The sequence below is a fragment of the Pseudozyma flocculosa genome (genome assembly GCF_000417875.1).
Source record: "Pseudozyma flocculosa PF-1 unplaced genomic scaffold scaffold00027, whole genome shotgun sequence".
Taxonomy (NCBI): domain Eukaryota; kingdom Fungi; phylum Basidiomycota; class Ustilaginomycetes; order Ustilaginales; family Ustilaginaceae; genus Pseudozyma; species Pseudozyma flocculosa.
Window position 1 is genome coordinate 13,680 of NW_006920895.1, and position 14,612 is coordinate 28,291.

The 14,612-nt window shown below is 67.6% G+C and overlaps 6 protein-coding genes across 6 annotated transcripts; 2 read left to right on the forward strand and 4 right to left on the reverse strand.

Moving 5' to 3' along the window:
- Positions 1-1,398: 1,398 nt before the first annotated feature.
- On the forward strand, positions 1,399-2,709 carry PFL1_06505 (uncharacterized protein; the record flags this gene model as incomplete). Its single annotated transcript, XM_007884050.1, has 1 exon — positions 1,399-2,709. The coding sequence occupies one exon, from the start codon at positions 1,399-1,401 to the stop codon at positions 2,707-2,709; it is 1,311 nt and encodes a 436-aa protein (XP_007882241.1).
- A 121-nt stretch (positions 2,710-2,830) lies between these two features.
- Positions 2,831-6,525, reverse strand: PFL1_06506 (uncharacterized protein; the record flags this gene model as incomplete). The annotated part of the gene is made up of 2 exons (XM_007884051.1): positions 2,831-3,377; positions 3,524-6,525. 2 exons carry the CDS (start codon positions 6,523-6,525, stop codon positions 2,831-2,833), a joined length of 3,549 nt encoding a protein of 1,182 aa, XP_007882242.1.
- A 1,163-nt stretch (positions 6,526-7,688) lies between these two features.
- PFL1_06507 (uncharacterized protein) lies at positions 7,689-8,809 on the forward strand (the record flags this gene model as incomplete). Its single annotated transcript, XM_007884052.1, has 2 exons — positions 7,689-7,904; positions 8,048-8,809. 2 exons carry the CDS (start codon positions 7,689-7,691, stop codon positions 8,807-8,809), a joined length of 978 nt encoding a protein of 325 aa, XP_007882243.1.
- Positions 8,810-9,493: 684 nt separating this feature from the next.
- On the reverse strand, positions 9,494-10,059 carry PFL1_06508 (uncharacterized protein; the record flags this gene model as incomplete). Its single annotated transcript, XM_007884053.1, has 3 exons — positions 9,494-9,593; positions 9,734-9,920; positions 10,020-10,059. 3 exons carry the CDS (start codon positions 10,057-10,059, stop codon positions 9,494-9,496), a joined length of 327 nt encoding a protein of 108 aa, XP_007882244.1.
- A 1,285-nt stretch (positions 10,060-11,344) lies between these two features.
- Positions 11,345-11,969, reverse strand: PFL1_06509 (uncharacterized protein; the record flags this gene model as incomplete). Its single annotated transcript, XM_007884054.1, has 2 exons — positions 11,345-11,674; positions 11,796-11,969. The coding sequence occupies 2 exons, from the start codon at positions 11,967-11,969 to the stop codon at positions 11,345-11,347; spliced, it is 504 nt and encodes a 167-aa protein (XP_007882245.1).
- An 843-nt stretch (positions 11,970-12,812) lies between these two features.
- On the reverse strand, positions 12,813-14,494 carry PFL1_06510 (uncharacterized protein; the record flags this gene model as incomplete). The annotated part of the gene is made up of 3 exons (XM_007884055.1): positions 12,813-12,922; positions 13,053-13,407; positions 13,562-14,494. 3 exons carry the CDS (start codon positions 14,492-14,494, stop codon positions 12,813-12,815), a joined length of 1,398 nt encoding a protein of 465 aa, XP_007882246.1.
- Between the last annotated feature and the right edge of the window lie 118 nt (positions 14,495-14,612).

The window sequence follows — 14,612 nt, forward strand, 5'->3', positions numbered from 1 at the left end:
GATGGACGTGGAGCGGGCGAGGTACGAGTAGCCGTCGGGCGGCGCCGATGCTGGCGCGCTGGGGTTGGCCGAGGCCGGGAGCGAGTCGTTGCGGCTGACGCTGGGACGTGGGCGGGATGGCGTCGAGATGCCGACTGCGGGTCTCGGTGGTTGGGCCTGCGCGGCGACGGCGACGGCGACGGCGGGGCCCGACATGTTCGCTGTGGGCCTGACGGTGGCGGGGGTGGGTGTGGGGTGAGGGCGAGGGCGAGGGCGAGGGCGAGGGCGAGGCCAGCTGGCGAAACAAGAATCAGGGGGAGAGAAGGTAGGGCGGTAGGACGGTAGCGCGCAGCTGAAGGTCGTCACAGCTTGGCAGGCGGGGTGTGGGCCGTGGGTTCGTCAAGAGGGGTCGTCAGAGATGGAGCAGTGCGTCGAAAGGCAAGAGGGGGCGGGTGAGGAGGAAAAGAGAAGAAGGAGAAAAGAACGGCGACGAGGACGAAGAAGGAGGAGATGGTGGTGGTGGTGGTGGTGGTGGTGGTGGTGGTGGTGGTCGTCGTCGTCGTCGTCGAGGCCAACGGACGGTGGTAACTTTTTTTTTCCCCTCGAGCCCCCTCCGCAAGCGTCGAGGGGTGGCGCCGGCTTGGCTGCTGGCTGCACGGTGCTGCAGCCTCGGAGGCGCCAAACAAAGCCTCCCCCCCTTCCCCCCTTTGGCGGCTCATCGGGAGAGGATGCGGCCGCTTTTGGCAGGTGGGACCGCGTAGCTGGCGCCCTCCCGCCTGATGGCACGGCAGGCCAGGCTGAGCCCGAGCGCCCCTCTGTGGCCCCCTATTCCTCGCTCGTCTGCCGTCTTGCCGACCTCATGCACATCAAGCAGAGGAAGAGGAGCGAGCGGAGTGCTAGTGCGGACGGACCCGCTCCCCGAGCCGCTCTGCCGGCTCGGGATGCGACCAAGCAGCAGATGAGGTAGTCAAGAGTGGGCAGAGTAAGAGCGGCTAGGGCTCAGTCTGAGGGTCAATTAGGCGGAGGCGTTGGGCCAACTTGGAGCGGCAACGAGCTCGAGCTGCCGGTCAGGGGCAGCCTGCAGACGGCCAGACAGGGTCCAACCACCAAGCAAGCAAGCGCAACCAAGCAGCCCGCACGCACGCACGCACGCGGCAAGCTGTAAACATGCAGGCAGGCAGGCAGGCAGCGCGGGCCCTGGCCGGCCGGCCGTGGAACATGGGCCAACCCCGCTGTGGCCTCAACACGTGCTATGAGCCTCTCGCCCGAGACAACCAACAGCGCCGCGCACAGGCCTCCACCTCGTTGCCTCTTCTGTCGCCTACCCCAAGGACGCCTTGTTGGCAGCATACCCCCCACCACCACCACCACCGCCCGCACCACCACCACCATCACCACCCGCCGCCACCGACAGCCGTCATGCCGTCCATCGCTCCCGCACCGCCATCCTCTACTGCGGTGCAGCTTGGCACGCTGGGCATGTTCATCCTCGACACCTTTTCCTTCCTCGACCCCGTCACCGCCGAACCGCAGGGCGATCGCGGTCTGGGCATCCAGCTCGGCGGCGGCGGCCTCTACTTTTGCATCGGCGCACGCACCGCCCTCGATCCCGCAGCCATACAGATGATCATCGATACCGGCACCGACTTCCACCCCGACATCCGCGCCGCACTCGAGCGGTTCGACCGTACCGCCCCCGGACATTCCCCCATGGTGCTCGCGGCGGGGAGGGAGGGGAGACCGCCATCCATGTGGCACTTTCGTCAGCGCGACGGCCAGACGACGCGCGCCGTTAACGTCTACCGCGGCGAGCACCGCGGCTTCGAGTACCTCACGCCCAAGGTCAGGCTCGAGGTGCGCGACCTCGTCCTCGCCTCGCCCACCACCCCGCCCACGCTGCCCCGCTGGATCCACATGATCTGCACGCCCCAGCGCGCGCGCGACATCATCCAACACATCGACGCCAACCTCGCGGCGGCGACGGCGGCGGACCTGGCCCAGACAAAAAGCCTCGGCCCCCGCCTCGTCTACGAGCCCATCCCCGACTCGTGCGTCCCCGAGAACCTCGACGACTGCCTCGGCCTCCTCGACCGCCTCGCCGTCTTTAGCCCCAACCACGAAGAGGCAGCGGCGCTCCTCGGCCTGTCCGAGGCGTGGCAGACGATATCGACGACGGACAGGTCGGCAGAAGTGCAGGTCGAGTGGATCAAGCGCAACCTCGCGCACGGGTTTGTCGAGCGGTGTCGCGCTGCGGGCGTGGCGGGCAACCTGCCGCTCATCTGCATCCGATCTGGCAAGCTCGGCTGCGTCATCGGCTCAGACGCCGTCGGGTTCCAGCACGTGCCGGCCTACCACACCGCCGACGTCGAGCCCAGCCATCCGGCATCCAGCACCCGCGTAGTCGACGTGACGGGCGCCGGGAACGCCTTCCTCGGCGGCCTCACCGCCTCCCTCGTCGTCGCAGCCGCAGCCGCCGACGATGCTCGACCTTTGCGGGCAGGGCAGAAGCAAGAGGCCCGCCACCTGCACCGCGAGGCGGCCATACACGGCGCCGTGGCTGCTTCGCTCGTCATCGAACAGCTCGGCCTGCCCTCGTTTGACGTCGTCAAAGAGCCAGCCGCTGCGGCGCGGGCCACGGGCCAGCAGGCGGTGGAGACGTGGAACGGAGCGACCATCCACTCCCGCATCGAGCACCTACGGCAGAGGGTAGCAGAGCAGGGTGCGGCGTAAGGCAGAATCAGTCAAAAACAGGCGGTGCTATCGCCGTACCACGTTCACAGACAGAGGCAGGGCGTGCAGGGTTGCAGGTGTGCAGGGGTGCACGTCGATTGTCCGGGATGGTGGCCGCACCTCAATCGCCGAGCTCGCGATCGAGCAGCCGACTGAGCGTGCTCTCCTTCCACCACGTCTGGCCCTCGAGCACCGCAAAGATGGTCTCCTCGCGTATCCCGTACTGCTCGTAGATGAAGTCCCTCGGCGCGATCTCGCCGACAGCGGCGGCGGCCGACGATCTCCTCCTCGCCGCCGCCGTCGACCTGCTCCTGCTCTGGGGCGACCCGTTGCTCGGCGCGGCGAGGGACGTCGATGTCGCCTCGGACGGGTCCGGGGACGAGACATCGCCGCTGCTCTGCTTGTCGAGCGCCACCGACGACGACGACGAAGACGACGATCGCGAGAGCGACAGCGATGTAGACGGCATCGGCGGGCTGCGGTCGAGTTGCAGCGGCAGCTCGCCAGAGAGCTCCTTGTCCCGCCGCCAGATGGCGAGCGCGGCGCGGTTGGTGCCCCGCAGCACGCTCGACAGCTCCTCGCGGTCCGGAATGTAGAGCCGCGCCTCGAGCGTCTGCACCAGCGCCAGCGAGATGCGGTAGATGAGCGAGTCGGTCTCGTCCAGCAAGCTGCGGTGCGCATCAGGGGCGTGACGCCGGCAACATGCGAGAGACAACGAAAGGGAAGGCACGAGAGCGGACGTGTCAGCATGCTGTCCCCCCCTCCTCTTCTGTCGAACTTGGGCCAGCCGCCGCCCTCGGAACCCGGCACTCACACCACGTCCCACAGCCGCATGACGGTGTCGCAGTCGAGCCACGCGCCCCACAGCTGCGTCACCCACTCCCTGACGCACTCGCCGTGGATGTTGACGCTCTGCGCCAGCAGGTTGGCATACACCTTTGGCATCTGGTCGGCCAGCAGCGTCTCAAAGACGCGCTCGAAGCCGCGTATCCCCTTTTCCTTTGGGCTCGGGTCTGCCGAGGCCGCCGACGGGCCCGGCGTCGGGTGGGTGGGCGACAGCGAGTAGAGCGCCTTGAGCCACGCCTTGGAGTTGATGAGGTTGAGCAGGCAGATGAAGGCCGTCGTGGCGGGCAGGTTGATGAGCAGGATGGCGGCCAGCGTCGAGAGGCCGCGCTGGTACAGCTGGATGCCGCGCTGCGCATACTCGTCCTGCTCCTCGACCGCCGTCGCCGCTGCCCCCTGGCCCGCGCTGCCAGCATCGCTGCCGCTGCCGCTGCCGCTGCCGACCTCGGGGCTCCTCGTCATGTCCGGGCTGTGGCGCATCCTGGCGGCGGAGCGGTCCGCGTTGCCCGCCGCCGTCATCTCGTCGACCTGCTCCATGCGGATCAGCACGAATGCACGGCAGATGCGGACGAGGTCGTCGTAGAGCGGGCCCGTCGCCTTCTGGAACAGCTTGAGGCTGGGCAGCGTGTCAGCGATCTCGGCCTCGATCTCGTCCATTACGGCCGCAGGGATCGCCCTGCGCTCGCCGCCGGCCTGCCCGAGGGGCGCGATCCGCTTCTCGGCCTGCTCGAGAAGGTTCCGAGGCAACATCATGGCGTTGCCGATGGCCAGTGCCCACACCCGGCCGCGCAGGCTGGGCGGCGCCCCGCGCCACCACAGCGCTCGGAGCTCGTCGTCCTTGCGGGCCCGGGTCCAGCTCGGCAGGATCTCCTTTTCCCAGCGCACCAGCGACGCCCGGCGCTCCTCTTCCTTTTTCCTGCGCCTCTCCTCGAGCTCCTCGTTCCGCTTTCGCTCGAGCTCCTTGTGCATCATCATCATCTTTTCAAAGTCGACGCGGTGCTTGATCTCCTCGGACTTTTGCTTGGGCGGCAGCGTCGTCATCCGCGTGCGCGACTCGATCGGCTCGGCGTTGGCGGCAGATGAACGGCGGCGCCGCGACTGCTTATCCTGGGGCACGTCGGCCTTGTCCGAGAGGCCCGGCGAGAGTGTCGCCGCGCCGGCGCCGGCAGCAGCGCCATCGTTTGGAGGGGACAAGGAGCCTTGGATCGAAGTGCTGCGAGCAGGGAGCGACGGCGTGCCGTTGGCTGCGGGGGCAGACGCTCCATTCGAAGGCGCTCGGTTCACCGATGTCGGCCGCTCAGCCCGGCACTCCTCGTCCAGACCCGCCGCCATCTTGAACGTCGCCGAGCGCACCGGATCCGCCGCGCCGCCACTCGCAGTGGGCGTGACCCGCTCGTCGGCCGCAGCGGCCGTGGGCGATACGGTCTGCTCGGCCGTGTCGGCATCCTTGCCGCCGTTGCCGGCGTCGCTCTCGTCGACGATGACGGTGATGCCGCTGGCGGCCGCCCGGAGGTTTTCAGTGACGATGCTGGGAAGCTCTTTGGTCGTCATGCGATCGGTTCTGCCGGCGATGACTGCGCTGCTCGACGAGCCCGTCGAGGATACCGAGGCAGACTTTCGGTGGTCGCTTCGTGGCGGCGTTCCGGCGGCGGCGCCGCCGCTGCCGTCGCCATCCTGCGGGAAGTTGGGCGGAAGCCGGGATCGAGAAGCGGAGCGAGACCGGCCCGCTGACCCTTGCGGTTCCGGGCTGGCTGCACGGCTCGACGCGGTGCTCTTTCGTCCGCGGTACCTGCCTTCGGCGGGCTTGCCGGGCAACGGCTTGTCCAGGATCGGGCTGCGGGGAGGCGTGTCAGAGACAAGAGACGCACGCCGCAGAAGCGAGGGATCCGCCAGGCCCGGCTCGACGGCGAAGCGGTCCGGTACGTCCTGCGACGCGCGGATCGTCGCACTTGACAGGCTGTCGCTCCGGATCTGCTCTGAGCTCTTGCCCTCGAACGTGGTGGCGAACGGCGAGCCGGGCACCGCCATCGAGCTGCCGAGGTCGCCGGCGGGCTCGAGATGGATGTCGACAAAACTCTGGCCGGACCTGCTGACCTCGCTGACGCCGCTCATGTGCGAGGCGATCCGGTCCATGGCGTGTCCGGCGCCGTAGAAGAGGTGCTCGTCGGCGTACCGCTGGAATTGCTCCGCCTCCTGCGTCGAGCCGTCCTCGTCTTCCTCGATCGTGGAGCCAAGTCGGGCCAGTGCGCCACGCTTCGAGGGGCCCTCAGAGTCGACCGTCTCCTCGATGTCGTATCGCTTCGGCGGCACAGAATCGACTCGGATGTGCGTCGGCCGATATCGCTGAGAGGAAGACGGCGGTGCCGCCTCCGGCGGCTGCGGCTCTGCCTCTGCCTGACTCGTCGCTTCCGTTGGCGGGGATGGTGACGGTTCCTGCGCTAGAGCCACTTCTGCCTCCTGCGACGCCGAATGAGATGCTCCTGCGTTCAGAGAAAGGTCCGCCGTTGCTGTCGCCAGCTCGTTTGCTGGCTCGATGGAAGACTCCGCGGGCGGCTCAGGAGCAGCACCCGGCTCGTCCCGGCTCTGAAGCTGCGGATCTGACGGCGATGTCTGATGCGCAGTCTCGGCGTCCGCTGTACTGACGGCGTCTTGTTCGACCGCCGCACTTGTCGAGGCTTGTTCGTCTGTGATTGGTGGCTGGGACGACTCTGCTTGGGACGCTTCGCCGTCCACGGGAGTGCGGCCTTCCGGCTCGCTTTCGCCGTTCGAGTTATTCTCCGGCCGCTCTTCACCATCGAGAGGAGCCGCGGCACCATGCTGAGACTGATCATGGCTGGGTCCTTCGCACTCGTCGTTGATTGACGCGGCTGCCTCGCTAGCAGTGCCGGGGCCCTCTCTCTCGGTGGTCGTGGTCGACGCCAGGTCTGGCGCAACCGCCCCGTCCGGGAGCACTTCGTTGGGAGAGCCGACCATCAAGGCGTTTGCATGGGGCAAGATGGTGAGGCCGGGGGTATCAGGGATGCAGAGGGTGAAGCAAGTGAGGCGGTGCTGAGCTGACCCGGGTCAGCAGCGGCCGCGGTGACTGCGGTAGTGGTAGCGGCGGTGGTGGTGACAGGTTGCGCTGGATCGGCCGAGGGCGTCTTTATCTCGGCGCAGATCGAGAGTCTGCGTTTGCGCTCGCTCGGCGAGTCGTAGTGGGCGAAGGTAGATGGCAGATGGTGGGCGGCTAGAACGCTGAGGAAGAGCCGATAGAGGGGGAGAGAGGGAGAGGTGCCCCCCAGGCAGCCAGCAAGACGCTTGGCGCCTTCGGAAGCACGCCGCTGCCGAATGTGGCAGGCCCGGCCATGCGGCTGTGTTCTGTATGTGTTGGCCCGAGTCCCGGCTGGCTGCCAGTCTTAGCTTGGTTCGACCCGGCCGGCTGGGCTGAGGGCTGGCCAACCGGGCCCAACCAGGCAGGCCCGTCCCCAGTTTCCACAAATTGGAGAGGCAAGCGCGTCGCGGTCAGGCAGCCGCTCGCTCTGCCAGGCCTGCCTGCCTCTGCTTCGCCCGCAGGCCTTCTGGCTTGCCGCCCGCCCGAGCCACGCCAGAGTCGTCGAGCCAGGCCTGGCCTGCCTGGGCGGGTTGACCCACGAGCCAGCCTGGTAAAGTCTCTGGAGCGCGCCTGGCACGCACGCCCGCCCGCCCGCCGTGGCTGGCACCTTCCTTCCGCCCTCTGCCTCTTTCTTTCGCGCTGCAGACCATCCTCGCTCATCCCCGCCTCCCTCTGTCGCTCATCCCGCGTCGTTCCGCTCCCAACGCGCCCTCTCCCTGCTGTGCCGCGCTTCTTTACACCGCCCCGACTCGCTGCCATCCGTCGCTACCGCCGCCGCCCTACTGTCACCACCTTCTTCTTCCCGCTCGTCGACCTCCTCCACCTCGACTCGTGACACTGCGCAAGAGGCAAGGACACCTCGTCAGCCTTGCCAGTAGTAGCCTCGAGCATCTGCTGAGCCCCTCTGCTGCTCCTGCCAGCCACAAGGTCCATCCGGATCCAAGGCCTGGAACACCCGCCCGCTCGTTCCGTTGCATCTTGCTCCAAGGCTGCCGGCACCCACGCATACTGTCCGCCCTCTGCCGCTTCTTCCCGACGTTTACCCATGGTCGCATCGCCTAGGAAGCGCCCCAACTCGACGTCGTCGTCCAACGGCCGCGGCAGCAAAAAGGCGCCCGTCGAGATCCTCTCAGAGGACTCGGACGTCGCCTCGGTCAAGGACGACGTCGATGCCGACGACGACGAAGACGACGATGACGAGGAGGCCGAGGAGTACGAGATCGAGGCCATCAGGGAACATAGGGAGGATACGTCGAACCCCGTGAGTCCGCAAGAAGGCGTGCATACTCCCCCCTCCCCTCCTCCTCCGCTGCACGTCACACGTAGCCCGCTGACCCATGCGCTCCCGCCGTCGCCTCCTCCTCCCCCTGCCGCTTCTTCTCGCCTGCTGGCGTGGCGACGCAGGGCTATCTCGAGTACCTGATCAAGTGGAAGGGCTACCCGGAGAGGGACAATACGTGGGAGCCCGAGGAGAACGCCAAGAACTCGCAGGCCATCATCGACGCGTACTGGAAAAAGAAGCCGGCCAAGTCGCAGCCGCACAAGTTTGAAAAGGAGTCCAAGAAGAAGTCCAAGCGCCGCTCGACGTCGCGTGCCAGCGCCAGCGTCAAAGCCGACGACGACGACGACGACGACCAAGACGCAGAAGAGCGAGGCGCGGAAGAGGACGAGGGGTCTGCCGAGTTCCTCGACGCGCCCGAGGACGTCGACGACGACGAGGCGGCGGCGGCGCCGCCGCCGAGCAAGAGGCGCAGGGGAGCGTCGGCGGGCAGGCGAGAGGCGGCCACGTCGGACGACGTCGACGACGAGTACGCGTCGGAAGAGGAGCGCCAGAGGCAGATTAGCATGCTGACGGAGGCGGCGCTCAACAAGTACAAGCGGATCGAGGACTGGGAGTCGCTCGTCGAGGGCGTCGAGACCATGGAGCGCGGCGACGACGGCGTGCTCATGGCGCGCCTCATCTTCAAAAAGGAAAAAAAGTACAGCCGCAAGATGCTCGAGCTCGGCGAGGCCGAGCTGGCCGCCCTCGGACCGCAGCTGTGGGTGCGCGAGACGGTCGCCAGCAAAAAGTGCCCGCAAAAGGTGCTCCAGTTCTACCGCGACCACCTCCGCTTCTCGCAGCCCAGCAAGACCGAGGAGGAGGAGGAGGAGGAGGAGGAAGAGTGAAGGCGGCGCGGTCGAATACGCGCTCTGCTCCCTTGCCGTCGCGCTGGCGGTAGCAGGATAGGCGACCGGCGCAGAGGGGCGGCCGATGGGGAACGACGACGACGACGATGACGGCGAAGAAGAAGCAGACGGCGACGACGGCGACGACGCTGTCCGTAGTGCGGCGATCCAGACCCGATCCACTGTGTCATCCGGCCCCCCTTTGAAGCGGGGCGGATCTCGACGCGCCTTGCTGCAGAAATGCCAGACAGAGAAGAGCGACACGCTCCATGCCCATCGCCTCGAGGCCCGTCCCGTGCGAAAGGCACCGTGTGTACAGGAGAGCTCGAGGCCGCCTGGTGATCACGACTCGTCGGTCGGGCTAGGGGAAGCGCCAGGCAGCGCCGCTGAGACCGGCAAGGCAGCGGTGCGCAGGGGAGGGACCAGGCCGTGACGTCGACGAGCGCCAGCAGCCGGCCGTCATGCGCCTCGCCCGGCCGGATCCCCGCCGGCAGCTTCGCCGCCGTGTATGTATGTGCACCGCTGCATGGTCGAGCCCCACCCCGCAGCAGCAAAGAAAGATCGGTCGATGGGTCAAGGGTCTGATTCCGGGCGATGCGTCGACTCCCTCCGCCGTGAAGGGCGGGCGGGGAGGCGAGTGGCTCAAGAGAGGATAGGATAGGACAGGGACAGTGCGCCGGAGAGCTACTGGTAGCGCTCGTCGTAGATCCTCTCGGCCTGCTCGCGCGCGTGGTGCTTGGCCTTTTCGCGGTCGAGGAAGTCGAGGCCCTTGGTCTCAAACAGCCTGTCCGGGGGGGTGGGGCGGCGAGGCGCCAAGAGAGCAGCAGCGCAGGTCGATGGGGTCAGTATACCAGGCCGGGAGGGCAAAGGCAAAGGCGACGACGACGACGACGGCAGAGGGAGAGAGGGAGGGGAAAGACTCACTTGTCGACCTCGGCACCGGCGATGCCGGCAATCATCTCCTTTGCAAACTCGTGCTTGGGACGCTCGCCCTGGGCCTCCTGCCTCTTTTCGTACTCGCGCATGGCGACAAAGCCGGCGCCGAAGCCGACGGCCTCGTGCGTCCACTTGGCCTCGTGGGCGTTGGAGTCGCCCTGCGGGTCGTTGTTGTCTGCGTGTGCGTGGTCCAGGGACAAAAGGAGAAGGGAATTGTCAGCCAGGGCGGGTGGGGAAGAGGCGAGAGGGGCGACGGCCGACGACGGGTACGTACAGACGTGCTCGGCGGCCTCCTCGTGGTCGTTGAACCACATGCTTGCTATCGTTGCGCGGTGGTGGTGGTGGTGGTGACGGTGGTGGTGGTAGTAGAGGAGCGTGGATGTGCAGCAGTGCCAAAGTCAGGCGAGCGTTGGTGTTGGTGTTGGTGTCGAGGATGGGGAGAGGAAGTGGAAGAGGCGGAGGGGAGAAGCAAGGCAGCTCATCTTATACCTCACCCCGAGCGAGGGAGAAGGCGGGGGCGATGCGAACGGACCGTGCTGGACGGCGAATCAGCAGCAGCAGCAGCAGCAGCGGTCTGGCAAGCCAGGAGGGGCGTCGGCTGGACGGTCTGCCTCCTGGCGGCGTCGAGGCAGGCAGGGGTGGTGGGGCTGTGAAGGAGCATGGTCCGTGCCTTTCCCAGCCCAGCCCAGCCCAGCCCAGCCCAGCCCAGTCCAGTCGATTCCGGCTTGGCCATTCACGCTCCCTCAAGCTTGAGAAGCGCCAGCTCGAGCGAGCATGCACGCACGCCCCCACCCACCGACGACGTCGGCGATGCCGAAGAGGGCGGGAAGGGCCCGAGGCTGTGCTGGGAGGGCGACCAGGCCGCGACCGCAGCGCAGCGGCTGTGCCGTTGACGTGCAGGCCTCTCGCCGGCTCCCCGACCTTTCACCGCGCCAGCTGGGCGCCAGAAGCTCGCTCGGGCCCTGCCCGCCCAGTCCATCGCTCATTGTCCCAGCCCTGCCCTGCACCATTGCTTGGCCTAGGCTGACGATGCGGTGCAGGATGTGACGGCGAGGTGGCGGCGGCTCGATGACGAACTTGACGACGTGATGTGATGTGAAGTGAGCGGGGCAGGCTAGGGTGAGGAGCAGGCAGGCAGGCAGGCAGGCAGGCGCGGGTCGGCAGGCCGCGCAGGCAGGCAGGCAGGCAGGCAGGCGGCGCCGGCAACAACGGCGGCGGCGGCGGCGGCGAACCGTCGGCTGGCTCGGCTGGCCCGCCGGCTTCTCCGTGCGTGGAAGCAGGCCGGCCGGCAGGCATCAGGCGGGCGCGGCAGGTAGGCTTCGCTCGGCAGCCAGCATCCTATCCTGCGAATCGGGCGCAGCTGAGCAGGCATCGGATCGGCGTATGCACATCGGTGATTTCATGGTGACCTCGTTGGTCCTTTGCCGTCCCTGCGCTTCCTCCATCCCGGACCGGATCCTCTCAGCCAGCGATCGACTGGGCGAGCGCAGAGCAACAATCAAGCGAACGATGCAGCCACGCATCCGATGCCAGCAGCGGCATCGAGCGGGGCGCGACACTGACACTGCGCGGCGCGGCGCGGCGGCCACGTGCGCTCGATCATCGCCCCTTTCTGCCAGCGGGCACGCCGCCACCGGCGGCAGCCTTGACCTGACCGAGGGTCGACTGCCACCACGCGGTGACCATGAGGGCGAGTAGGCCGTGTGCGACGCCGGCGAGGAGCTCGGGGGTGAGCTGGTGCTGTGCGAGCTTGAACTGGGCGCCGAGGCTGACGCCGGTGATGGGGTCGGCGTTGAGGAAGACGGACGAGGCGATGCCGTGGTAGAAGAGGAGGAGGATGGCGACGGCGCGCTTGCCCGGCAGGTAGTCGGGCAGCGTGTAGAGCAGCAGGCAGGCCAGCGAGAGCGAGAGGCTCAGCGCCGAGTAGAGCTGGCCAAGAGAGACGCAGAGACGAATGGCAGCGAGGTGAGCGAGCGGCGAGGCAGCGAGGCAGCGAGGCGGCGAGGCGGCGAGGCAGCGATCAAGCGGCGAGAGAACGGCGCCGACTCACCTTGATCATGACGCGGACGGTGTTGTTCATCTCCTCGAAGCGCACCGAGCTCGTAAGAAAGAGGCCGACGACAGACAGCGGCAGCTCGAGGGCCGTGTGGAGCAGCCAGACCATGCCCCACACGGTGGGCACAGCGTGCTGCGGAGACGCAAACGACGTCGTGGGCGGTGCCATTGTCGAGGGTGGGCAGAGAAGGGTGCACAGGAATGGTGATGGTGGTGGTGGTGGTGGTGGAGGCGGAGGGCAAGGGTCGGTTGGGCAGCTCTAAATCGACGGAGACCCCCCGAGCAGGAGCGAGCAGGCCAGCAGGTCAGGCTTGGGTTGGGCTCGAAGCAACGCTCAGCCTAGGCCCCGCCCGGCCTCGTCTGGCCTGGCCCTGACCCGCATGAATTCCGAGCGGGGCGGGCCAGACCCGGCCTGCGGTGCAATCTCCAGCCAGCGCAGCGCAGCACAGCCAGCCGCTTCGCGTCGCCGGAAGCCACCCTTCCGCGCTGCAAGATACCACAAAGGCGGCGGCGCGGGCGGCGACAGCGAGCGTCAGTAGGTCCTCCCGCCGGTCCGCCCAGACCAACGACACGCCGCCTCGACGCCAGCAAAGAGCCATCAGGCCTCCCGGCGTAGGCTAGCACCGGACGAGATGGCCGGGGGCCCGTCTGGTGATTATTATCGTCTGTCGCATTCGGTGGCCATCCAGATCATACAACGTCGCACAGAGAGGGGCGCCAGGGGAGCCAGGGGGCCAAGGGGCAAGGAAGGAGCAAAGGAGCGAGAGAGGGGCAACGAAGCGGCGGCGGTGGCGGCGAGACGGGGCCAGCAGCCACGGCGCAGCCTGCTGCCGGTGCGCGCCACTCGCGGGGTCATAAGCAAGAGCGGAGGCGGGGCGGGGGTCTAGGTCGGTGCGGTGCGGTGCGGTGCGCTCGGGCGGCTATTCACAGTTCTAATGGTGACGATGGCGGCGAGCGTTCGTCTGGTGCGAGCGGAGGGCTGCCGGGTGTGTCGAGTTGGATCAGGCCGGGGCTACCGCATCGACAGGCGCGACGGGCTCATGTTTGCGCCAATGACGCTCTCTGGTGGAATCGATCCGGGCCGCCGCAGCGTCGCCTGCGTTCGGAGGTGGGCTGTTTGCTCTGCGGAGCGGTCAGGAGCAAGGTGGCAAGCGAGCAACGACGTCGGTGGCGAGCGAGACAAGCGGTCGTGCGGGATTTAGCCAACGGTTCAGAGTCCTGCCTCGACGCCATCGCCGCGCGGGCTACTCACGCTCGAGCTCCCTCGTCGTCTTTCGCCAGTTTTCCATGTGGCTGTCGGCCTGGGCCTTGTACCGCTCGACGGCCTGCTGCAGCGACGTAATCATCTCCTCGTCGACGCCCGCCTCGGTCATGAGGCTCTGGTAGGCCGCCGCCAGCTGGTCGTACTTGAGTTCGCTCTCATCGAGGTGCGCGCGCAGGTCGCGGATCTGCGCCAGCAGCTGCACGCTCTGCGACTGGCTCTCACGCTGCTGGTGCAGCGAGTCCTGGTAGGCCTGCGTCAGCTCCTTGAGCTTGGTCTCAAGCTTGTCCTTTTCGCGCTGCCACCCGCCCGAAGTGGCCAGCGTGTCGTCAAGCTTGAGCTGGAGCTGCCGGGGTGGAGCGCAGGCCAGGCCGGGGGGCGGGATGGAGATAGTGAGACGATGAGACAGTCAGCTAATTGCTCAGTCGTGACATCGGTCGGCCGGCTCGTCGACATGCGCCAGGCGTCCGCATGCTGCCGCTTCCCTCCCTATCTCTCACCTCGTCGACCGAGCCGCGCAGGCTGCGGTTCTCGTCGCGCAGCTGCGACACGGCGGTGCGATGCGCCTCGATCTCGGCCGCCATCGAGTCGATCTCTTGCTGGTAGCGCCGGCGCTGGTTCTCGAGGGCCTCCTCGCGCTGCAGCAGGTCGGCGCGGTAGCGCTGCCGCTCGCGCTCAAACTCGCTCTCGACCTCCTGGCGCACCGCCTGCAGGTTCTCGAGGTCGCGCCCGCGCCCAATCTGCTCGAAACGGCCGTGCAGCTCGCGCAGCCGGCTCTCCATCTCGACGAGGTTGTCCTCGGCCGCCTTGCGGTCGAGCAGCGCCTCGTGCAGGTTGCGCTCCGTGTCCTGCAGCGTCAGCTTGGTCAGGCCCTCGGACTTCTGGCTCTTGAGGCGCTCCATTTCCAGGTTCTCGATCTTGCTCAAGTACGAGTCGGCCTTGGCCTTGTAGAGCTGCGCGGCGTCGCGCGCCTCGTTGACGGTGTGGTTGTTGGCGGCGTGGTTGATCTCGTACTCCTGCACCACCGTCTGCAGCCGCCTCCGCTCGGCCAGGTCCTCGTTGCGCAGCAGCGTCTCGCGCTCGAGGCGGTGCTGCAGGTCCGAGATCTCCATCTCGAGCTGCGACTTGATCCGCTCGCCGTTGAGCACCTCCTGCCGCGCCCGCCCGAGCTCGGCCGAGACGCTGCGCTGCTGCGACAGCATCGCCGCCCGCAGGTCGTCGGCCTGGCCGTCGCCCGACAGCTTGGCCAGCTGCTCGCGGAAGTCCTTGCGCAGCGACGACTCGCTGTTGAGCAGCGCCACCTCGGCGTTCCGGCGCGCCTCGCTCTCCTCGTCGAGCAGCTGCTCGAGCCGCTTGCGGTCCTCGGCCATCTTGCGCCGCGCCGCATCGACCGAAAAGTGGCCGCCATTCTGCCGGTCCAGGTCGGCCGCCATGTCCCGCACCTGCGCCTCGAGGTGGGCGCGCACCCGCTGGCCCGCCGCGAGCTGCACCTCGACCGCGTCGAGCTGGTTCTGCAGCGACTGCGCCCGCTTCACGTAATAACTTCGTATA